The sequence below is a fragment of the Lepidochelys kempii genome, chromosome 27 (assembly GCF_965140265.1).
Source record: "Lepidochelys kempii isolate rLepKem1 chromosome 27, rLepKem1.hap2, whole genome shotgun sequence".
NCBI classification, from domain to species: domain Eukaryota; kingdom Metazoa; phylum Chordata; order Testudines; family Cheloniidae; genus Lepidochelys; species Lepidochelys kempii.
In genome coordinates, this window is record NC_133282.1 from 13293820 (window position 1) to 13318227 (window position 24408).

A 24408-nucleotide genomic window follows, 5' to 3' on the forward strand; every position below is an offset into this window, starting at 1 on the left:
TGTTTAGGTTTGCCTGTGCTAGGTTAGCCTTGGCATTTCTCCCCAATTCTGCAATCATTTCATAGGCTTAATTTAAAAAAAAACACCAAAAACAAACAAACAAACATACATACATCCTGGAAAAAATAGCTGCTCTCCTGTCTTATAAGGCTTTGCAAAGTCATTGCACTGAGTTTGATACACAATGGAAGAGTTTTCTCTCCTCCATCACGTTCTCAGATATTCTAAGTGCAGGGTTCCCGTGTTATCCAAGTCCATTTTGTTCTAAGACCTTCACCCACGCTGGATTTTATTGTGAATGGGAGTAGGAGAGTAGGAACCATCCTATCTGCTGGAATTTCTAAAATCAGCACTAAGAAAAGTTACTTTGCTCTAGGATTTTTTTTTCTTTTTTTTTTTTTTTTTTTTAAATCAGTCTGATTTCTACGTGTAACATGATGGCCAGAAAGCAGCACCCTGGACTGGCCCGCAAAAGTCAACTTAAATGAGCATCTAGGTTGCATCTGCTGCAGTGCAGGGTGGCGGGAGGGGGACGGACTGTTTCCAATTTTAATTGCTACGCGCTAGATTCACTGCAGGGCTGCAGCAAGGGATGGTGGAACCTCCGTTGCTAGGCGCTGGCCAATCACAGCAGCAAGAGGGTGTTGGGGGGGTGACACACCACAGCACATGTTGCCTCATTTAAGCAGCCTTTGCGGCCTAGAGGTTGTTTAGCTAATTGATCAAGTTTTTTCTTTTTTCTTTTTTTTTTTTTTTTAAATGTAGACATCTACCTTGGAAGCCAATCAAACTGCCTTTTAATCTCAATCTGGTCATGAAAAGTCATCGTCTGTCTACGGTAACTGATTCCCAGCCACTCTTAAGCCCGGCATCGACTCATTCGTTTTCCACTTTTTGTCACAGTCGTTGCGCGCTAACCGCTCTTATTTCCGCCGCGCTTGCGTCTGGCCGCTCTGTCCCTTCTGATGCTGCTGTTTCACCTGGGCCAGGATATCGCGTATCTTGCGCTGCGCCATCTGGGAGAAGAGGAGCCGGGGCGGGAGTTAGCAATAGGCAGTGTGGTCGAGCGCTCAGAGGGCGGGACTGGGCATTCGAAGACCTGCCTCAGTGCACTTCATTGCTCTCCGCCCACCTTTTATCTATTTAGACCAGTGGTTCTCAAACTGTGAGTCAGGACCCCAAAGTGGGTCACGACCCCATTTTAATGGAGTCATCAGGGTTGGCGTTAGACTTGCTGGGGCCCAGGGCTGAAGCCTAAGCCCAAAACCCACCGCCCGGGGCCGAAGCTCGAGGGCTTCAGCCCTGGGTGTCAGGGCTCAGGCGTCAGTCCCCCCGCCTGGGGTCGTGTCATAATTTTTGTTGTCAGAAGGGGGTCCTGGTACAATGAAGTCTGAGAACCCCTGATTTAGACTAAGTTCTGGGGCAGAGCAGGGACTGTCTCTCACTCTACGTCTGTCCAGCACCTAGCACAATGGGGCGGTGATCCTGGCTGCTATAGTTGTACAGCAGGAGAGAGAGAGAGAGTGTCTGTGTGTGTGTTTGTTGTGGTTGCAGTTTGGAACGTAATATATTTTAATCCAGTGGTCTCCCACCTTCTTATGCCCAAGATCACTTTTTGAATTTAAGGGCAACCCAGGATCTACCCTGCCCCTTCCCTGAGGCCCTGCCTCGCTCACTCCATCCCCCCACCGCTCGCTCTCCCTCACCCTAACACACTTTCACTGGGCTGGGACAGGGGGTTGGGGTTCGGGAGTGGGTGCAGGCTCTGGGCTAGCTCTTTGGGGCTGAGACCATGTCCAGCCCATTGGTTGCACAGTGCTCGGCAGAAGGGGGCCTCGATCGTGATCGGACCCTCTGGGGCCTCTCCTAATACAATATTAAATAAACAAGTCTAGTTAAAATTCTCGCCCTTTCTTTGGCGCCTTCCAGCGGAGGATCTCCAAAGCACTTTACAACCATTACTGAGCTAAGCCTCAAAAAACTCTGCAGCTAGGTTCCATTATCTCTGTTTACACATGGGGAAACTGAGGCACAGAGTGGGGACGCAACCTGCTCACGGTCCCACAGGGAGTTAGTGGCAGAGAAAGAATGAGAACTCGGGGGTCGTGCAAAGTTCATAACTAATATCAATTCATTTCTTTAGGAACTTGTCTCTCCTGGGCTTAGCCTCTCTTGAGGCTCAAGGGTTCTCCCTGCTGGTGGTAGGTCTCTCCAATTGTAGGACCACAGACTACCCTGTCCTCTCCCCTCAGTGATGGTGCATGCAAGTTTACAAGTTCCCATCTGCCTCCTATGTTCTCTCCTCTTCCCCTCCTCCCTCCCAGCACAAGCCCTGCACAGGGAGAGATTCCAGTCTCTGTACCTGGCTGGCATAGAAGTGTCCAATGATTTTTACAATGACTTGCTCGTTCTCATCAGGCGTCTGGTCCCGCGGCACCACCACCTCTGCAGCCGTCAGATTCTGCAGTTCGTTGACCTACAGGAAAGCGGCAGAGCCCACCCGGTTACTGCACCGTTTCAGGAAGAAGAATTAAAAAAAAAAAAACCAAAAACCTGCCCCCCAGATTTTGCATTTCTCCAGCTGGCAAAAAATAATAATAAAAAAATCGCTCCCACCCACCACGCTGGGCTTTGCATGGAGCTCAGAGTGTGTGAGAGCTGCCCACCTCACAGGAGGACAGTAACCAGGCCTAGCTTGTGAAATCAAGGATGCTCACAGGCTGCCTTCGCCGACGGCCTCCTCTCTGCTTTGATAGGTGTCCAGGGGAGCAGCAATTGAACCTTGGATCTTGAGATAGCCCCGCCTCCTCTGTGGCCCTGCCCTTGCTCCATCCTCTCCTGTGGGTTACCAGCTGTTTCTTCCTTGCTCCTCACCTGACCCTCCTGCCTTCCACACTGGTATGTGGGCCAAGGGAAGAGAACAATCCCCTGCCAGGTCAGCAGAGGAGCTGGGAAACAAAAGCACCAGCAAAAAACCCCTCCAAGCAATAGTCTTGACCCAGGTCTGCCTCACAGCATCCCCTCCTCTCCTCCCGCAGTGACTGCTTCCTAGCCATGATAGCCAATCTTCAAAAGCTTCCACACCTGGGGATGAACCAGGCTCCTAACCCTGTCTCCCTGATTCTCTTTCTCCTTGTTTTCACTTACAGTTTTGCCTCCTTTTCCGATAACTCGCCCTGCAGCCGAAGCAGGGACCCTAATGTGCGTCTCCAGCTTTACTTCTTCTTTAGGCCCAAAAAAGTTTTCCTCCTTGAGTTTGCCGTAAATTCGTCCTTGTGCCTGTGAGAGGGGTTGGGGAAAGTGGTTAAACTCTGCTTGTGATCTCTGGATCCAAGGTAGTACTTCTCCTGGGGATTTTTTTCCCTCTGGTCTCGGGACACAAAGTTATTGATGGGGCCAGACCAACCTGAGATCTGGTTGCACTATTTCTAGAACAGTAACTGGGAGATTCGCCCTGTTGATACAGTCATGCAGCTCTCTAAGGCTGGGGGTTCTCAACTGGGTGGGCAAATAGGTGATGGGAGGTTTCCATGGGAGGGGGCTCCCACTAAAGAAAATGCGATCCCGGTAAGGAAATGGCTGAGAACCACTGCTTTAAGGGGCATTAAAAAAAAAGGCCTCAAGAAACAAAATATTAAGCTGCCCAAATACAATGGTGATGGGTGCCCATGTAAGAGAGGGAGCAACACTACACTCAGGAATGCCAGTGCCAGAATGCATGCCCACTCAGACTTCTTACCTGTTTTTACATAGTCATAGGAATGTAGCTGGAAGGGACCTTGAGCGGTCATCTAGTCCAGCCCCCTAAGCTGAGGCAGGACCAAGTGAACCTAAACCATCCCTGACTGGTGTCTGTCCAGCCTGTTCTTAGAAACTTCCAGTGATGGGGGTTCCACAGCCGCCCTAGGTTACCTCTTCCAGTGCTTAACCACCCTTATCATGAGAAAGTTTTTCTTAATATCTAACCTAAATCTCCCTTGCTGCAGATTAAGCCCATTACTTCTTGTCTTACCATCAGTGGACATGGAGAACACTTGATCACAGTCCTCGTTGTAACAAGCCCTTAACCTATTTGAAAACTCTAGTTTAAGTAATCTGTATTATTGCCCACCCCTAGGGTGCGGGTTTGCACACGTGTTCAAGCTTGGGAGAGCTGCACTGGTGAAAGTCACATGGGCACTAAGGTTCTGCACCAAGGCAGCTACCCCCTGGGCTAAAATTCTCATGCAGACAAGGCCTATGGGGATTGTAGTAATGAAGGAAGGAACCTTGAACTGAGCTTCTGGCGGTCCAGTGATTATAACCATGCGCACTTTGGAATCTGGTGTCTCGGGTGGCGCGATCTGAAAGGGAGAAGGGAGACAATTTTAACACAGGAGAGGAAAGCATTAGGGGGCAGGTGGTTTCCGTCCCGCCCCATGCCCAGCTTGCTATTGTTATTCTAGTCTTTTAAACAAAATGAAATGGCGGGAGATCCCAGTCTTGAGAACACCAAGCACGCAGGGCGAGCCATGCTAGCGAATTTCCGCCCGGATATAAAATCACAGTAGGATTGGGGAGGGAGGGGTGTGGGGTTCTAAACTGAATCGCCTCCTGAGTTATCCAGCTCAAGGGGCATAAGGGAGACAAGCAGAGACAGCCAATTGAAAAAAAAAATCGCTGGGAATTATACTTAAGCCAGGCAGGACTGGGTTGCTTCTGGCCACAAAGCATTTGGTCAGCTACTATAGGCTGGCAAAGAACAGAGAGGGCAACCCATTGCCATCTGGTGGCTCTCCAGAGATCTACATGCAACGAGTTTGCCAGATCTCAGCCCAGCTCCCAGCCAACAAAGTGTCCACATCACAGAAATCATCACCATGCCAGCGGGACTCAGCCGAGGCCAAGGACTGGATGGACGGTGGGGACTGAAAACGAAGGCAGCGAGGGTGCTGGGGGAAGCATGTAGTGTTGCGGCATCTCGTCCGGGGAGAAACCTTCAGAGCTGCTGGGCCAGCTTTTTTCCCCTGCCAGCACTAAAAGTATGTCCAGTTGTTTGCTCAGAGCTAACCTGTCAGAAGGGCTCATCGGGATCACCGGACCACTGGCTGCCTTCCTTGCAGCCGGTTGCATTTTACTTACTAACGGGAAATACCGTATGTGGCGACCGCAAAGCCGCCTTGGAAGGCTACCTTGATGGAGGCGCTCGCAAATCGGGAGAGCTGTTTAATGTGCTGGCCTTTCTTGCCGATGATCGCGCCGACTGCCTGAGCAGGGATGAAGACGTGCACCGTCTCTTGCTCTGGGGGCTGCGGGCAGAATGCTCAGTATTACCGTTAAGGGTCAAATTAAATTGGACGGATCCAAACAAAGCAAACTGCCTAACGTAATGGGCACAAAGCCAGCGGGGCTGCTAGATGGGCACTGCATGTCCTCAGGATCCATGGACCGTCTGTCTGCGGCTCGGGCTCACTGCAGACAGACACCCCGGGTGACAGCAGGGATCAAGCCCGGGACCTTCACCAGCGAGGGTCTACTCCTGCAAGGGGCTGAAAGCATACAGCACCTTCTGGGAGGAGACCTAACCACGAATTGGTAGTGGGCTCTTGTCTGTGTCGGTCGCCACTACAGGGAGACACAATCACAGACACTCAGCCCGCGATTTGCACTTCGTAAGAGCTGGATCCATACAGTCATTTCCCTGGTTGCAAAGAGCCCCGGGGAACCAGTGGCTGCTGGTCCTTCATGTTCTCTTCTTGGGAGGGGGGTCTGCCTTTCATCTCATGTCCCAGGTGTGCCGCAGCCAACTGGAGCCACTTGCCGTGTTACAAGGAAAGCACAGAGGCCAAACATACCAGTTTCGTCCCTTTTCGAAGGAGATCTCCAGACCGGGCACCCGAGCTACAAGGGAGTCCATGCCTGCTACAGCATGCCCAAGAGCCATGAGACTGGAGTTCAACCCATGTCTCAGATAGGAGCACTCCAAATTCTGGGCATGTAAAACCAGGCAACCCAAGCCCATCTCTGTGTAGAATAAAACCAGGCCGGGATCACAGACACAGGGCTTCGGGAATCATCATCTGAGCAGCAAGCCAGAGCACGTCCAGTCCCGTTCCCCCCTTCCCCGCCCAGGAGCCGCTCTCCCTAAACAAGCGGGATTGATTCAAGCAACCATGGCATCCGCCTACCATGAAGGAGTTATATGGAGCTGCCCCGGAGATGCTGCTTGGAGGAGGTGGCACTGCATTGGAAGAAGCCGGGAAGAGTCCGACAGCAGCCAGGTTAAGGCCGGGGATCAGATGAGACTGTAGCTGAGAGAAGGAGAGACAGGGATAAGACGGGGAGGGAAACACAGGCACGTTGTTATTGGGGTCACAGCAGCAACTACGGTGGCCTCCAACTGAGATCAGAGCCCCATCAGGCTAGACGCTGTCTGTGTTACTCTGCGCCCCTGGGGAGGGGGTGTCATGGGCCAGAGATGTCACGGGCATCAGGGACTGAACCCGGGAACTCTGGAGAACTAAATGGTCATCAACCCCCAAAGAGCAGGAACAGACGATAACACAGCTGGGTGACTCACTATAGCAGGGGTAGCCAGACTCTTTTATAGATAAAGTGCAGCTCTCGGAGCCCCCCCACCCCCGACCCCCTCATTCTCTATCTACTAGACTGGGGGGGTGGGGGAGGGTCGCTCGGGGGTTCTGCCCCGCAGCAGGGTGATAGGGCTAGAGGCTACTGCCAGAGACAACTGGTGCCTGCTGAGAGTTGGGGGGGGGGGCCCAGGGGGAGGGGGGACAACAATTTAAACAGCTTGAGCAGCAACCCCCTCCCTGCAGCTCCCAGCTGTTTAGCCATGCAGGGAGGGCGCCCGGCTGCACCATGTGACTGAGTGGAGCCAGCAAACCCTGGAAAAAATCTGGGTAGGGGGCACATGACCCCCCGAGCCCATGTAGGCGTGCCCCGTGCAGCTGAAGCTCCAAGCCCTGCGGGCGCACCCTGGCTCTCAAATTGTTGTGTGCGGCTTGGGCGGTCGGTACGTTTGGCCGCCCCGCTCTATAGGGACGGTCCAGCAGTGGAACAAGCTGCCAGGGGCGGCTGGGAGACCGTCCGCCGTCCTGGGAGACCCCCGCTGGCAGAGACGGTGGTGACATGCCAGGCTCACCCATGCGGGCACTGCTCGGTGCACACACCTGGTTTTCTCCCCAGTGGCAGGCTGCTCCTCGGCTCCACGGCCAGGGGAGAGAGACACCAAGCCTTGGTGTCCCAAGGCGGGAAGGGGCCCTCTTTGACACTCACGCTCATGGCAGCCACGTCATTCTCGTAAGCTTCCCTCACTTTCTTCATGATCTCCTGCTCGGCTTTGCAGCAGTTCTCGATGGAGCCCTTCACGGTGATCGTCCTTTCAGGGTTGTAGAGAGTCAGATCCTGCAAACTGGAAGCGGGGGGGAGCCATCAGAGAGAGAGAGGGTGCCGCCGGCAACCCCGATTCGCTGCTGCCACGGCACGGCAATACCTGTGCGGCCCTGCGCAGACCTGATGCAACAGCCAGGACTTCACGACTCACCTTATGAAGCAGCCGCCATCCGGGATTGACCCGGGGCCTCCAAAGCTAAGAGCGGGAGCTGCTACGGCTTGAGCTTAAGAGCCACAGCTGCCCAGATGAGGCTGCCACAGACTCGCATCCTCTGCGGATCGGTACCGAGGGTGATGCGCGACACACTCGCGCCCCAGTGGGCTACAGTTGCATGTGCAGAGAAATGAACCCTTTGGGACTCAGATCTTCAAGAGAAGTTAAGGGGGGCCTGAATCAAACAGGTGTCCCAATCGATGAGAGCTGTGTAACAGCGTGTGCTCCCCCACTCCTGTTCCCCCCCCCCCCACAAACGATGCTCCCGTGGGCAGGTATTGCCATGCCGTTGTTTATAGCGCTCACCCCACTTCCCATATGAAGGCAACAACTCTAGTGACAGGGTCATTCAGCTTCACGACCTCCTTCTCCCCAAAGAGGGGAGAGATCTCTCCAACCGGACACTGCCCTTACTCTGGTACTGCTAGCCCCCACTTCCCCCTCCCCACAGTTCCTTCTTGGTTTCCTCTTCCAGTAGACCTCCCCCTGCCAGGCCAGGTCTACACTTAAAAGTTAGATCGACCCAGCTACATCACCCCGGGGTGTGAAAAATCCACCCCCCTGAGCAACACAGTGAAGCTGACCTAACCCCTGGCATAGGCAGTACTAGGTCGCCGGAAGAATTCATCCATCGACTGAGCCACCACCTCCTGGGGACAGGATTCACTACAGCAACGGGACGCTGCAGAAAGAGTCTAGACACAGCCGCAGTGAATGGGGTAATTAGCTCTCCTCAGCCCAGGCTGATCTGGTAATTAGCCCCTTCTTTCCTCAATCAGGCCATCTCCGAGGGAAACTAACTGGAGTTCCAGGGACCAGAGTCCTGGATCAGCTGTTGGTTCTCAGCAGTCTGTCACAGTTGGGTGACAAACTCTCTTTGGCTCCTTTAACCCACCCCCCAGCCTAAAAGCTCTGCTCGGGAACGTTTCTGGGAGGAGGAGCGAGAGAGACTTACGACGAGATGGTGATTTTCGTCTCCGTGTCCTGTTCCACCTTCTTCAGGTTCCGCCCCTCTTTGCCGATCAGCCGCCCCACAAAGTTATTATGGGCCAGGATCTTTAAGGGAACCTCGTCAGCTCTTGAGAAAGAGGAAAAGGAATGAAACCCGCCCCGAACGGCAGAGGTGGGGAGTGGGTGGGGCCAAGTGGGGACTTGCTAGGCCCATGGGGTAAGATCCTTTAGGAAGCAGTTGGGTATGTTCGAGCAGCCCATTGGCTGCATTGCCAGCACAGAATCAGGGACTCACAATCAGGCCCCATGTTTCCAAGGTCCAGAACGGACCTCACGTGTTGGGGAGAGTCAAGACCTCCCATTTGGTCTCCCGTCGGGGCTAGTTTTCTAACGTATGGAAACCGACATCTAAAGTGTGGGAGGTATCCGGCTGGGAACTGCCTTTCCCAGCGAGGAAGCTGAAAGCCTTACGTCTTGGTGTCTTTTGCCTCCTTCTGCATAATCTCCAAGATCATCTTGCAGGCCGCCGAGCAGCCCTCGGGGGTGGAATGGATGCTGATGGCTTTCTCCGCTGCTCCCGCGTTCTCCTTCCTGTGCACGTCGATTCTGCATAGGCACAAAACACACAATAGTGAAACACACACACACACGGGGCATCCTGCTCTGTGACCTTCAAATGGCTTGAATCCCTGTTTGCGAGCGAGGCTCATCTTTCTCCAATCTGAGCCCTCTCTTGAGGGAGGCCCAGAACTGGGTCAAGAACAGAATGGTGCTGGGTTCGCTCAATAACAGGCTAACCTGGAGCAAGTGCTTGGGGCAATACGGATCAGAATCTAGACTTCGAATTCTTAGACTCCAAGGCTGTCTTGGAGAAAGGCATAATGGAAACCAAGGGCTGGAAGTTAAAGCCAGGCAAATTCAACTTAGATATAAGGCACCGATTTTTAACGAGTGAGGGTGGAACAAACCACCAAGGGAAGAGGTAAATTCTCCATCTCTTGATGTCTTCAGATCAAGTCTGGAGGCCTTTATGGAAGACGTGCTTTAGTCAAACCCGCTCAGTGCAGGAGTAACTTGGTGAAATTCTCTAGCGCGTGCTAGACAGGAGATCTGACTCGACGATCTAACGATCCCTTCTGGCTTTAAAAATCTATGGTTCTGAATGGGAGACCCAGGCTGTTTCAGAACACTGCAGGGGCAGGGTGGGACCCCAGTTACAACCAGATGTCCTAGGAGAGGGGAAAGAAATGGGAAGGTTCAAGCCAGCACAGCCCACATCTGTAGGTGGGTGGCGGGAGGGGAGGGGGGGAGAAGAGGGAGGAGAAGAGCTGTTTGGTCTCTGTCTCCATTTGCTAAGGGATGGATGAGACAGATGCAGCCTGAGTGGGGATAATGGAGGACTGGAGGCTCCGGGATAATTCTTACAACTTAATAATACCAGTTCTTCTCCCCCCATGAAAAATCCAACCCCCGGCCAGTGCTCTGAACTCCTCCCCCACGACAGCATGCAAAGCAGCCCTTTCAGACTAGGGGCAGGAGACGGATGGACAGGGAAGCAGGCAGGCGGGAGGAGAAGGCAGGACTCACTTGGACTGCGTCTGCTTGGTGATGTTGCGGATGGTGGCCCCCTCCTTGCCGATGATGGCCCCCACGTACTGCGTGGGCACCAGGAGTCGGAGTGGGATGTCCACCGGCTGCTGCTTTACGGGCGCTCCTGCAGCGACGGGCGAGCCCTGCCTGGGGGCCCCCCGCGTGCCAAAGCCACCCCGCCGCCCGTTCTCTGGCCCCTGCGTGGACTGTTCGTCGGGGATGTAGGAGACTTTCAGTGCATGGTTTTCCAGCTGGTGCCCATTCAGTTTCATGATCGCTCTGGTGCACAGAGAGAGAGTGAGAATATCCCAGGTTATGTCTCTTCACTGGCTCTCCTGGCCATTCATTCCCTGCTGCATCAGGTGTGATGTTCAGAGATCACTCAGTGCTTGGAAAAGCGCCGCTTTATTCCAGCGTCCGGTTCCAACGGTCTGGGCATAACAATACGACCTTCATAGCCCCCTGCCCAGACTCTGTCTGGGAAAGTTCAGCCCTTAAAGGCACAGACCCCAACACCACGGAAGGCACCAGAACTCACCGCAGTCAGGCTTTGTAAGTGGATGTGGGTGGGGGGGGGGGGGGGGGTCCTTTAAATTGATCATTCTGGCTTGAGGACTACATCAATCCAAATTATGGAATGAAAACACAAAAAGGGGCCAGATTCATTCCTGGTATAACCCCCCACCCCCCAAAGCTGCCCCAAGGATGAATTCTGGCCTACTTTTTAATCGATTTTTCTCTCTTTTTTTTTTTAAAAGCTGGCTGCAGGTTTGCAAGGCTACCAATAGATGGCACTACCAGCATAAGCAAGAACTGTCCATGCTACAACTCCGTCTATCGAGCTCTCACTCAAACATCGGAACATGTGGAAGTGTCTCGCTTTACCCAGTTAATTTGAACCCCGGTTTATCCAAAAAGTCTTTGCTACTCCAACCCCCGTGAAACGTAGGATGACCGGACTTCCTGATATTATCGGGACCGTCCCGATATTAGGGGCTTTGTCTTATATAGGCAACTATGCACCCCCCGCAAACCCCCCAAAAAGTGTCCCAATTTTTCACACTCACTATCTGCTCACCCTAGTGAAACGTCCCCTATAAATGGCGCTGTACCAGATGTGTATGGTTCCTTATACATGTTCAATGCCGTACAGCGGGAGATTTACTGAGCTCAGACTGTTTGGATTCTCAAAAAGGAGATAAGGAAGTGACCCGATTACAGCCTATAAGGACCATTGTGGGGGGAAAATATCAGATACTAAAGTGGGGAGAACGGCGTAACAAGAACTAGCATCTGGAAGTTAAAGCCAGGCAAATTCAACTTAGAAATAACGCACAAATTTTGAAAAGGGAGGGAGAGATTAACCAATGGAACAAACTATCTAGGGAAGAGGTCGATTCTCCATCTTTTGATGTCTTCAGATCACGACTGGATGCATTTATGGAAGATGACCTTTAGCCAGACACAAGTTAGTAGGCTTTACCGTAGGGGTAACCGGATGACATGCTATGCCCTGTGTTATATAGGAGGTCTGACTGGCTGATCTAAAGATCCCTTCTGGACTATAAATCTATGAAATCCTCCTGTTTCAACTCAAAACTTAAAATGGTCTGAATCAATTGCTCTCTTTTAGGGCTTTCGACAGAACACATCTTTGTGGTACCGTCGCAAAAGGGAAATTTAATCTGTGCAGCTGCAAGATCCCAATTCACATCACATCAACAAGCCATTTAGAATCGGAATCATCCTTGTGCAAAATGATCAAGTCGCGTTTGGCTGTCATTTCATCAGGGGCAATTTAAAACTCATTCATACCATAGATTTTTCTCTCAGAGGCGCTAACTCTCACAATCGTTGGCACATTTGTAAAGCCCCAGCTCCTGGAGTCCTGTGATTAGGTAAGGAATCTCAGCTTTCTTTCAAATAAGTATGTTTTCAGCCATTGTGATTGCACAGAAAAACTTGAAAACCTAACCTGAGTGCCCCTAAAGGCTCAGAAACCAGAAGGTAAAGAAAAAGAACCCCAAATGTTTTAAAAAGGGTCATGATATTTAATCCAAACTCATGATTTTGGGTGGGGAGAGGGACGGACACTTGATTTTTGAATGCTTGGGGTTGGCCATGCCATTTTCTATAAAATCCTGGTGGGGCCGGGACAGAAAAGGCTTTCTGTTTGGACAAAAGCAACTCCCTTCTTCGTTACCCTGAAAAGAGCACGGGGCATAGGGGCAGATTAATTTCACTTACTGTCTGGTCTGCTCCCGGTTTGAGTAGGTGACATTGACGACGGCCGTCTCGCTGTCTGTGTTCACTTCGATCAAAACACACATGAATTAGTGGGAGTGGTGCAGAAGGGCTGGTTGGTTTCAGCCATCGGTTCGAGGGCTGCTTTTTAAATAAAAGGACTTACATTTTAAAATTAAGAACCCCCCCAGATCCTTTCTCCAGTAGCTTTCAGGGCCCGACTGACAGCCCTGAAGTCCTCTAGCCCCAGACACGGTAGAGCGTAAGCAGCAAGTATAACTCGCATTAAAACAAGCGAGGGTATTTGTTTCCTTCTCATAGTTACACCATGTAAATAAGTAAGTCTGTTTGGCCCTGATCGTCACCTAAGTCCCATTGACTTCAATGCCTAAATATCTGGGAGGATCTGGGCCACACTGCCAACGAGCTAAGGCATTGGATTGCTCCGTTCAAGCAGTCTTGGGTTGAATCCCTGACCCACCATCGAGGGCTTATCATACAAACTTCCTAATAGGGATTTGAACCCCCATGGACTGCTGTCGCTCGGGACAAGCTGGCCCAGGTGGGGGAGGATGGGAAAGAGGGGAGCGTAACCCACATTATCCAGCAATATACCAAGGCAGGGGTGGCCAGCCTGTGGCTCGGGACCACATGCGGCTCTTCAGATGTTAACATGCGGCTCCTCGTACAGGCACCGATTCCGGGGCTGGAGCGACAGGCACCAACCTTCCAATGTGCCCCGAGGGGGTGCTCACTGCTCAACCCCTGGCTCTGCCACAGGCCCTGCCCCCACTCCACCCCTTCCGGCCCCCTCCCCTGAGCCTGCTATGCCCTCGCTCCACCCCGCCCCCCAGAGCCTCATGCATGCCACGAAACAGCTGATCGGGAGGTGCGCGAGGAGAGGGGGAGGCACTGATTGGCGGGGCTGCTAGTGGGTGGGAGGCGCTGGGATGGGATCGGTGCGGGAGCTGATGTGGGGCTGCTGACGTGTTACTGTGGCTCTTTGACAATGTACTTTGGTAAATTCTGGCTCCTTCTCAGGCTGGCCACCCCTGTACCAAGTCATAAAGCTAGAGGAGAGATCGGCGTCTGTGGACCATTTAATCCTTGACACCTCTGCTGGAATGGCCCCTAAAACTTGTTCTTTGCTCATGCATCCTACACCCCGGGGACCTGGCCACTGGGAATAGAGATGCCCAACCCAACCCGTTTCATAAAGGACATGGAAGAGTCATCATTACTCCAAGGAGTTTTAGTCACTACCAGATTTGAACCAGAAGGGAAAGGCTCCCTTCTAACCCAAACCATTCCCCCACCACCACCATGTCCTGTTACAGGTTGAGGATTTGCCAGGAACATGACAAGATTCAGAAAGCGCCTTGGCGTGTATATGAGTAACAAGAATAACCACAGTTATAACAAACATCCTGGAGGGAATATTAAACTTCCTGCTTTAGGTCTACAGGCAGAGACCGAATACAGGGGGGCAGATTATCCCACTTCTGCCTACTGTGGGCTCTTACCTCTTCTTCTGACGCATCTGGCGCTGGCCACTTTCAGACAAGATACCAGACTAGATGGACCTTGGTTCTGATCCAGTCTGGCAAGTCCAGACTTTGGATCAGCCCCAGAAATCTTTCCTGGTGCACCATCATAGGGAAAGTGAATGGGCGTTACACAGGAGTACAGAGGAGACAGTGACAACCCACTGGTCAGACGCACAGAGTTAAATTTGGCCCAGGTCAGAGGGCGAACACAAGGCCTATGGACATGTGACCCTCTGCACAGGGTTGAATTTCACCCTCTGTGAAATGACTGAGCAAAGAAGCCTTTATGTCCCAAAAGCTTTTAAACCGAATTCTACTCACTCCAAAACCAGTTAGTGTCTAACTTTAAAAATAATCTAACCGAACCCCCACACACTTACTTACCTTGTTCACAATTTTCTACAGTACCATACTGAGCTAGCAAACCATCCAAAACCTAGAAAAGGAAGGGGAAACTACATTACATGGGGTGCATCTGACCAGACCTGGAAGATAAAACAAATCTGCAATCCAACCCTGTTTCCAGTGATCAGACAGCCTAGCTTTGGCAATTCTAGAACACGTGTGGAGAAGGCACTGGACTGGGAGTCAGAAGACTTGGATTCTATTCCTTACTCAACCCCTGGCTTGCTGCGTGACCCTGGACAAGTCATTTCCCCTCTCTGTTTGTCAGTTTTCCCCCCCCCCAACCCTGAGTTTGTCTAGATGGCAAGCAAGGACTGTTTGTACAGCCCCTAGCACAATGGTAGCCCAACCTAAGTTAGGGCTTCTTGGTGCTAGGTAAGACAAAGAAGGGTGGGTGGGCGTCCGTTCGTTCATCCAGCTTATAGTATGAAAGCCACCATTTCCAAACATGGCCAGTGATTTTGGGTACCTCCATTTCTTGCTGCCCAATTTGAGACACTTTAAAGGGGCCAGATTTTCAGAGGGCGATTTTCAGCACTTTCTGAAAACCAGGCCCCTTTAAGGCATGTCAAGCTGGGCACCAAAATAATCACCTGTGGCTCTCGAAGCCCCATGGCTCAGGTCTAGAAGGGATGAGTCCACCACAGGGTTTAAAAACCAAGGAACTCAATTTGGAACTGCACCCTGACACCTGAGTCATGCTATGGTGAAGCTTCTCATAAGCATCAAAAGCAGCCAACACTTTGATCAGGAGAAACAGAACTTGGGGAGGTCACAAAGATGGAAGATGCAGCCATCAAGGTGATGTCTTTCGGAGATTTTTGTACCTTGAGTTAATTCGTTGCCAACTGAAGGAGTGTAATACATTTAAAAAGGTTTGTGTGGCTACTCCCCAAGTTTGTCTCAGGGTACAAATGTTTGTTCGTCACCCGAGAAATCAGACTAACTTCCAGCCAATGAATGAGAGGTACAAAAGGCTAGTGAAGACAAGATCAATAGAAACCTGTGCGAATACAAAATTTATATCCACATCCGATCAGCAAACACGGTCCGCAGATATCCGCAGATTTTCAGGGCTCTAGATACAAAATCTGGATCCGCATCCATCCATGATCCGCAGACATAAAGCTGATATCTGCAGATCTGCAGGGCTCTAAAGTTCAAGTGTCGGTATTTAAAAGGTTTGTATGTCATAAGTCAGGACTGTGGCTGCTCAGTTGTTTCACTTACCTCCCATCGTAACTGGGGTGGGATATTTCTTATCTGAATTTTGCGGCTTCTAAAATAAAAAGAAAATCAATGTCAAGCCCAGGTTTTTGCCTGAAATGAGGCCCTTTGCATTTCAAAGTATTTCACTTCGGCACACTGAGTAATGCTAACACTTATGTTTGCCCCAAAGCACTTTATGAGCAACAGTTAATCAAGCCCCACATTATCTTTGGCAAGGTAGACAAGTATCATTTGGTGCCATTTTGCAGACAGAGAACTGAGGGACAGAGAGGTGAAAGTCACTCATGCAGACCAGGTCTACACTGGAAACGTTTGCCAGTACAGCAGTGTTGGTGAGGGGTATGATTTCTTTATGACACTTCTGTACCAGAAAAAGCTTCAGGGTAGAGTCAGTTATGCTGACACAGAAGTGCTTTTGCCATTATGGATTCATAGATTTTAAGGCCAGAAGGGACCACTCTGGTCATCTGTTCTGACCTCCTGCATAACACAAGCCAGGGGTCTTTCCCTGAATTAATTCCTGCTTTAACTAGAGCAGATCTTTTTGGAAAATGGACGGTCTTGATTTAAAAACTTCTAATGAAGGAGAATCCACCACAACCCTTGGTTAACTGTTCCAGTGGTTAATTACCCTCACTGCTAGAAACTTCTCTTATTCCTGGTCTAAATTTGTCTAGTTTCAATTTCCAGCCATTGGATCTTGCTAGACCTTTGTCTGCTAGATTGAAGAGCCCTCTATTATCAAATTTCTGTTCCTCATAGAGGTACTTACAGACTGCGATCAAATCACCCCTTAACCTTTTCTTTGATAAGACGAACAGATTGAGCTTCTTTAATCTCTCAAAATAAGGCATGTTTTCCAGTCCTTTGATCATTCTCGTGGCTCTTCTCTGAACCCTCTCCAATTTACCAACACTCTTCTTCAGCTGTGAATACCAGAACTGAACACAGTATTCTAGCAGCCGTCATACCAGTGCCAAATACAGAGGTAATATAACCTCTTTACTCCTGCTGGATCTTCCCGTTCATACATCCAAAGATTGCATTCCCCTATTCAGCCACTCTGTTGCACTGGGAGCTCATGTTCAGCAGATTATCCACCAGGACCCCCATGTCTTTTGCAGAGTTGCTGCTTCCAGGATAGCATCTTCCCGCTCCTGTAAGCATGGCCTGGATTCTTTGTTCCTAGACACGTGACTTTTCTTTTGACCTTTTTGAAATGCATATTTTTTTGCTTGCACCCAGTTTACCAAGCAATCCAGATTGCTATTTCAGTGTCCTGTCTCTTATTATTTACCACTCTCCCAATCTTTGTGTCATCCGCAAACTTCATCACTAAATGATTTTCTGTTATTAAATATTAAATAGCGTAGGGCCAAGAACTGATCCCTTCAGGACCCCACTAGAAACACAACCACTCGATGACGATTCCCCATTTACAATTAAATTTTGAGACCTATCAGAGAGTTTTTAATCCATTTCATGTGCATCATGTTAATTTTGTACAATTCTGGTTTTTTAATCAAAATGACATGCAGTACCATGTGAAATGCCTGACTGAAGTTTATTACATTAACAATTACTTTATCAACCAAACTTGTAATCTTATTAAAAAGATATTATGTGGGTTTGACTAGATCTATTTTCCATAAACCCATGTGGACTGGCACTAATTTACATTACTCTCCTTTAATTCTTTATTAATTAACTCCAATATCAGCTATTTCATTATTTTGCCTAGAATCACTGTCAGGCAGAGAGGGCTAAAATTATCTGGATCATCCCTTTACCGTTTTTAACCAGTGGCAAAACATTAGCTTTCTGCCAGTCCTCCAGAACTTCCCTGGGGTTCTAAGACTTATTGAAAATCAGCAAATGGTCCAGAAAGCTCCTCAGCCAGCTCTTTTAAAGCACTTTAAATCAAGTGATCCGAACCGGCAGATTTAAAAATGTCTAACTTTAGCAACTGCTGTTTAGCAACCTCTGGAGCTATTGTTGGAAAGTATTTCATCATCATTTAATATGAGTACATCATCTGGCTTTTTCCACAAAGACAGAACAGAAATATTTATTGAACGCTTCTTCCTTTTCTGACTGTTCACACTGAAATATTGGATTTCTGTTAAACACTTTTTTTTTTTAATATGATCCAAGGTACAATTAGTGGAAAAATGATCCATCAATATACATTTTATAGAAAATCTTGCAGGAAATGAAGGACAGGCCCAAAACTAAACCTACTGCTTCAAATACCTCAAAGCCTGCGTTGTTTGGAATCTAGACCTAGGTTCCCAATACTCTGGCTGGAACCCATCTCTACAGAAAACTAAAATTTCATCCACCTAAGGCTGATCCCAAGAGCAAAACTGAACTGTAAGTAAGTGAAGTGGAATCTCTGGAGGTCATACAAGACTGAGGGGAATCTCTACACAGGGGTCGGAGGGAGGGACTATAAAACATGCTCTAATTTTAATGGTTTAGAAGAGAAAAGTTTTCTTTTTTATTTAAATTACACGTTCAAGTTGATAACAGGCCACTTCTCCAGTCACATCTTGGCTCCTCCTAACCTCGAGTTCCCAAAATAGAAAAGAATCTTTTTTATTTCAAAGCCAAATTTACCTCACTGACTCCCACTCCGACCTGTTCACAGCAGCTGCCACAAACAGCTGAGATGAGCGCAGCACCGAGGGGCTCAATGGGCTTCCCGGCGTTCGCTTCAGAAGGGAGCAGAGTGCTGGGGACACCGGTACTGCAGTGAAACGCGTAGGCATAGCTCCTCTGAAAACTACTGTTGCGTAGATTTCAGAGTAACAGCCGTGTTAGTCTGTATTCGCAAAAAGAAAAGGAGTACTTGTGGCACCTTAGAGACTAACCAATTTATTTGAGCATGAGCTCCTCTTGTTTTTTCCTACCCCCCCCCCCCCCAGATGTTCTGGTTTAACTTGGATTTAAACTTGGAGAGTGGTCAGTTTGGATGAGCTATTACCAGCAGGAGAGTGAGTTTGTGTGTGTATGGGGGTGGGGGGGATGTGAGAAAACCTGGATTTGTGCTGGAAATGGCCCACCTTAATTATGCACATTGTAGGGAGAATGGTCACTTTGGATGAGCTATTACCAGCAGGAGAGTGAGTTTGTGTGTGTGGTTTTTGGGAGGGGGGTGAGAGAACCTGGATTTGTGCAGGAAATGGCCCAACTTTATTATCATGCACATTGTGTAAAGAGTTGTCACTTTGGATGGGCTATCACCAGCAGGAGAGTGAATTTGTGTGGGGGGGTGGAGGGTGAGAAAACCTGGATTTGTGCTGGAAATGGCCCACCTGATGATCACTTTAGATAAGCTATTACCAGCAGGACAGTGGGGTGGGAGGAGGTATTTTTTCATATTCTCTGTGTATATATAAAGTCTGCTGCAGTTTCCATGGCATGCATCCGATGAAGTGAGCTGTAGCTCACGAAAGCTCATGCTCAAATAAATTGGTTAGTCTCTAAGGTGCCACAAGTCCTCCTTTTCTTGTTGCGTAGATTGTTACCCAATGTCAAACGCTCAGGAACGGGGTTTTTTTCCCCCCCATGGTTAGATTTAATCCTTTTAAATCACCTCCTACCATCGGAAGGTGGCTCGCAATGGACCAAATCCTGCGTGATGTGACGCAGGCTGAAGGGAGGTGAAGGGATACAGTTGTCCCATGCTCAGTGAGTGGTCTGAACTCCAGCACACAGGTCCAATTTGGGAGTCCATCCGCATTCAGCAGAGACCTTAACGCTCATGCTCAAATTCAGGCTTCAATGGGATGGTCCAGCAAGAGGAAGGATGGTTCATTGGTTATGGCGCTAGCCGACGACTTGGTTCAAGCCCCTGCTGTGCCACAGGCTTCCTTTATGACCTTGGGCAAGTCACTTGTCTAGATGGACAGTTCATGCTCGGCAAGCTGGGGTATTAATCTATGCCAAGCAGCGTGCCATGCACTCTGTCCGGGACCCTGCTGCCATGCTCTAAAAGCTTCCTACTGTGCTTTGATCTACTGCCGTTTGAAAGGGACGTAGGTCAAAGCACGCCAGGGAACCTCTAGCAAGCGGCGGCAGGGTCCACACAAGCAGCTAGTGAGCAGCAGGCTAATGCGCGGTCGGTTTTCAACCCCAGCCTTACGGTTCTCTGTGCCTCTATTCCCCAGCTGTGAAATGGTGGTAATAGCACTTCTCTCTCTCTCACCAGGGCGGGGCGTTCTGAGAACAAAAGCTTGTGAGGTGCTTTGACAGCACAGGATGGGGGCCATATCAGTCTGTCACATCTGTAAGCGCCACGTTTCCACTGATGTCAGTGGCCTTTGATCAGGTCCCAGGTGCTTTGCTGAATAGCATGTAGCTAAATGCAGTGCTGAATGCCTTAGGCAGGACGCACGCCAGGAGTAGTTAAGGATGCATTTAGCTTTTTGATTTTATTTTCTTTCGATGTCGAACAATAAAAAGCTGCCATGTGTACCGGCCCTGGGGGCCTGGCCATTGATTTGAAATTACCCAACCAAATAAGAGTCAAAATGCTCCCAGAGACCAAATATTAGGTTTGCCCACGCAAATGTGCTGAAAGCCTGATATAGGTTATGTTCATATATCCAGGGAATAGAAACCCTACTGTGTGACTTGCAATCGTAACTGTATCTATCGAAGTATTCACCAGGGTGTTTGAGAGCTCTTCAACCAACAGAGCTCAGAGAGCATGAGAAAGTAAAGGGAATTGGTTATATCTGTTTGGCTCATTCTGAATTATTAATAAATTCCAAAAAACTTGCTGGAGAGTTTTGCAGACCATCCCCCAAATCAGGATAAATAAAAACCGCGTGGGCTTCATTTTTTAATCTGAATTTTTCATTAATCATAGAATCATAGAATATCAGGGTTGGAAGGGACCCCAGAAGGTCATCTAGTCCAACCCCCTGCTCAAAGCAGGACCAATTCCCAGTTAAATCATCCCAGCCAGGGCTTTGTCAAGCCTGACCTTAAAAACCTCTAAGGAAGGAGATTCTACCACCTCCCTAGGTAACGCATTCCAGTGTTTCACCACCCTCTTAGTGAAAAAGTTTTTCCTAATATCCAATCTAAACCTCCCCCACTGCAACTTGAGACCATTACTCCTCGTTCTGTCATCTGCTACCATTGAGAACAGTCTAGAGCCATCCTCTTTGGAACCCCCTTTCAGGTAGCTGAAAGCAGCTATCAAATCCCCCCTCATTCTTCTCTTCTGCAGGCTAAACAATCCCAGCTCCCTCAGCCTCTCCTCATAACTCATGTGTTCCAGTCCCCTAATCATTTTTGTTGCCCTTCACTGGACTCTCTCCAATTTATCCACATTCTTCTTGAAGTGTGGGGCCCAAAACTGGACACAGTACTCCAGATGAGGCCTCACCAATGTCGAATAGAGGGGAACAATCACGTCCCTTGATCTGCTCGCTATGCCCCTACTTATACATCCCAAAATGCCATTGGCCTTCTTGGCAACAAGGGCACACTGCTGACTCATATCCAGCTTCTCGTCCACTGTCACCCCTAGGTCCTTTTCTGCAGAACTGCTGCCTAGCCATTCGGTCCCTAGTCTGTAGCTGTGCATTGGGTTCTTCCGTCCCAAGTGCAGGACACTACACTTATCCTTATTGAACCTCATCAGATTTCTTTTGGCCCAATCCTCCAATTTGTCTAGGTCCCTCTGTATCCTATCCCTGCCCTCCAGCGTATCTACCACTCCTCCCAGTTTAGTATCCTCCACAAATTTGCTGAGAGTGCAATCCACACCATCCTCCAGATCATTTATGAAGATATTGAACAAAACCGGCCCCAGGACCGACCCCTGGGGCACTCCACTTGACACCGGCTGCCAACTAGACATGGAGCCATTGATCACTACCAGTTGAGCCCGACAATCTAGCCAACTTTCTACCCACCTTATAGTGCATTCATCCAGCCCATACTTCTTTAACTTGCTGACAAGAATACTGTGGGAGACCGTGTCAAAAGCTTTGCTAAAGTCAAGAAACAATACATCCACTGCTTTCCCTTCATCCACAGAACCAGTAATCTCATCATAGAAGGCGATTAGATTAGTCAGGCATGACCTTCCCTTGGTGAATCCATGCTGACTGTTCCTGGTCTCTTTCCTCTGATGTAAGTGCTTCAGGATTGATTCTTTGAGGACCTGCTCCATGATTTTTCCGGGGACTGAGGTGAGGCTGACTGGCCTGTAGTTCCCAGGATCCTCCTTCTTCCCTTTTTTAAAGATTGGCACTACATTAGCCTTTTTCCAGTCATCCGGGACTCCCCCCGTTTGCCACGAGTTTTCAAAGATAATGGCCAATGGCTCTGCAATCACAGCCACCAATTCCTTTAGCACTCTCGGATGCAACTCGTCCGGCCAAGTGCATAGACTTGTGCACGTCCAGCTTTTCTAAATAGTCCCTAACCACCTCTTTCTCCACAGAGGGCTGGCCATCTATTCCCCATGTTGTAATGCCCAGCGCAGCAGTCTGGGAGCTGACCTTGTTAGTGAAGACAGAGGCAAAAAAAGCATTGAGTACATTAGCTTTTTCCACATCCTCTGTCACTAGGTTGCCTCCCTCATTCATTAAGGGGCCCACAGGTTCCTTGGCTTTCTTCTTGTTGCCAACATACCTGAAGAAACCCTTCTTGTTACTCTTGACATCTCTCGCTAGCTGCAGCTCCAAGTGTGATTTGGCCCTCCTGATTTCATTCCTACATGCCCGAGCAATATTTTTATACTCTTCCCTGGTCATATGTCCAACCTTCCACTTCTTGTAAGCTTCTTTTTTATGTTTAAGATTTTTATGTTTCACCGTTAAGCCAAGCTGGTCGCCTGCCATATTTACTATTCTTTCGACACATCGGGATGGTTTGTCCCTGTAACCTCAACAGGGATTCCTTGAAATACTGCCAGCTCTCCTGGACTCCTTTCCCCTTCATGTTAGTCCCCCAGGGGATCCTACCCATCCGTTCCCTGAGGGAGTCGAAGTCTGCTTTTCTGAAGTCCAGGGTCCGTATCCTGCTGCTTACCTTTCTTCCCTGTGTCAGGATCCTGAACTCAACCAACTCATGGTCACTGCCTCCCAGATTCCCATCCACTTTTGCTTCCCCCACTAATTCTTCCCGGTTTGTGAGCAGCAGGTCAAGAAAAGCTCCCCCCCAGTTGGCTCCTCTAGCACTTGCACCAGGAAATTGTCCCCTACGCTTTCCAAAAACTTCCTGGATTGTCTATGCACCGCTGTATTGCTCTCCCAGCAGATATCAGGAAAATTAAAGTCACCCATGAGAACCTTCATTTTGGTTTCTTCAACTTCTCCAACTCAATGACTAGTTCATTCAAAGTTGAGAAATTGATTGGAAGCTGAAAAAGCAGGAAAACTTGTTTTTCTTTTTCAATCTATGAATAAAAATGAGGTTCAAGAGGATGAGATCTACTAATTCTAAAATCCTGAAGGACGGGATGACCAGAACAATCAGTTCAATTCACTAAATACAGATCCTCTTTGTTTCCTATAGCAATTAGTTTTAAATACAAATCAGGTTTTGACAAACATATTCTGATGTATCCAGCACATTAAAGGTAATTATTTAACTAACAAAAACTATTTTAAAATGCTGTTATATATTTTTAATTCAATTCCAATTTCCATCCAATTCAGCTTGACACAATTCATGAAGGAAAAAATGAATCATCTAGTAAAGAAATGTAATATTCACCCTTTTTCTAACATAAAATTCTTAAAAATTAAGAACATACGTATGTGAAGCTATATAATTGCTTAAATAAATGTGTATATATTTTGTGCATCCTCCTAGCTAGCAAAAAGTAGTACAATATTTAGTGCAAAGGCAATGTTTAGTTGCAAATCAACATGTTTTTAATAGATATCAACCAATGAGAATCAGCCTTTCTTTAGGAAAATAGCTAAAAAGTACAAATGCCAAACTAGATTAAAATTGGATATTTAAATCAAGGTTTCCTGCTTGCCAATTTCAATCACTTTTGATTTAAATCAATCCACCCTGCCCCAAAAGGAAGGCAAAATGGAGAGCCATCAAATTATTTCACTATGAGTTGTTTGTTCTGCTCAAATAGTAACATACAGAACCACCACTCCAATAAGCTCTATGCTTGGGTGAGTTTTATACCATGCCCAAAAGGTCAAATACTCAGACCCAACTCGGCACGATTTTGAAAGCTCAGAATTCTCCAAGACTAAGAAACCCCTAACTCTTGGCATCCAAATGTTCAGATATAGGAAACCGTTAGCTTGCACATCACTGCTAATCAACTGTCTTGGCAGTATAAGGAGAGAGGATTGATTTCCCAGGTAGCTGATCCCCTACATGACTCAAGCGCTCAAGAGCAACCAGTCCACTTACTGAATTGCATCCAGCAATGACCTGGAAAGTAGTGCCATCCTGGGACCATTTTACACCACTGCGTCAGCCAGCCAGAAAGTCGGCCAGCGTGTTCTAAGACACCGCAGCTTCACTGAACCTCCCCCCACGCTGGCTCACGTTCCACACCACTAGACAAATATCCACTGGCCGCCCGGGCACAGAATTTGTACAGATCTGTCTTATCATAGACAATGGCGTGTTCTGCATTCAGGAAACCTGCAGCAGTGTAACAAGAGATCCACCTTATGAACCTGGGGGCCCTACCCTGCTTTTATGCAGCACCGTTCACCAGGGCACAGCAGCTGCATTAGATAGCTACGGCACTTCTATTGCTGTAGTATCTGAGCACCTCACAATCTTTAATGTAGTTAGCCTCACAATGCACTCCTGTGAGGCAAGGCAGTG

At 48.8% G+C, this 24408-nt stretch overlaps 1 protein-coding gene across 1 annotated transcript in view; it reads right to left on the reverse strand.

The window, feature by feature from the left end:
- Positions 1-432: 432 nt before the first annotated feature.
- The window catches only part of IGF2BP1 (insulin like growth factor 2 mRNA binding protein 1), a 55946-nt gene continuing 31970 nt past the window's right edge, over positions 433-24408 (reverse strand). The window contains exons 3-15 of the mRNA XM_073325938.1: positions 15574-15622; positions 14323-14374; positions 12395-12458; positions 10145-10426; positions 9029-9163; positions 8562-8684; positions 7276-7411; positions 6168-6290; positions 5172-5288; positions 4269-4343; positions 3148-3279; positions 2363-2476; positions 433-1016 (exon numbers count right to left, since the gene is read on the reverse strand). Of these exons, the coding sequence (XP_073182039.1) occupies positions 924-1016; positions 2363-2476; positions 3148-3279; positions 4269-4343; positions 5172-5288; positions 6168-6290; positions 7276-7411; positions 8562-8684; positions 9029-9163; positions 10145-10426; positions 12395-12458; positions 14323-14374; positions 15574-15622 (1495 nt within the window). The 3' untranslated portion in view covers positions 433-923. The remainder of the gene's footprint in view (positions 1017-2362; positions 2477-3147; positions 3280-4268; positions 4344-5171; positions 5289-6167; positions 6291-7275; positions 7412-8561; positions 8685-9028; positions 9164-10144; positions 10427-12394; positions 12459-14322; positions 14375-15573; positions 15623-24408) is intronic.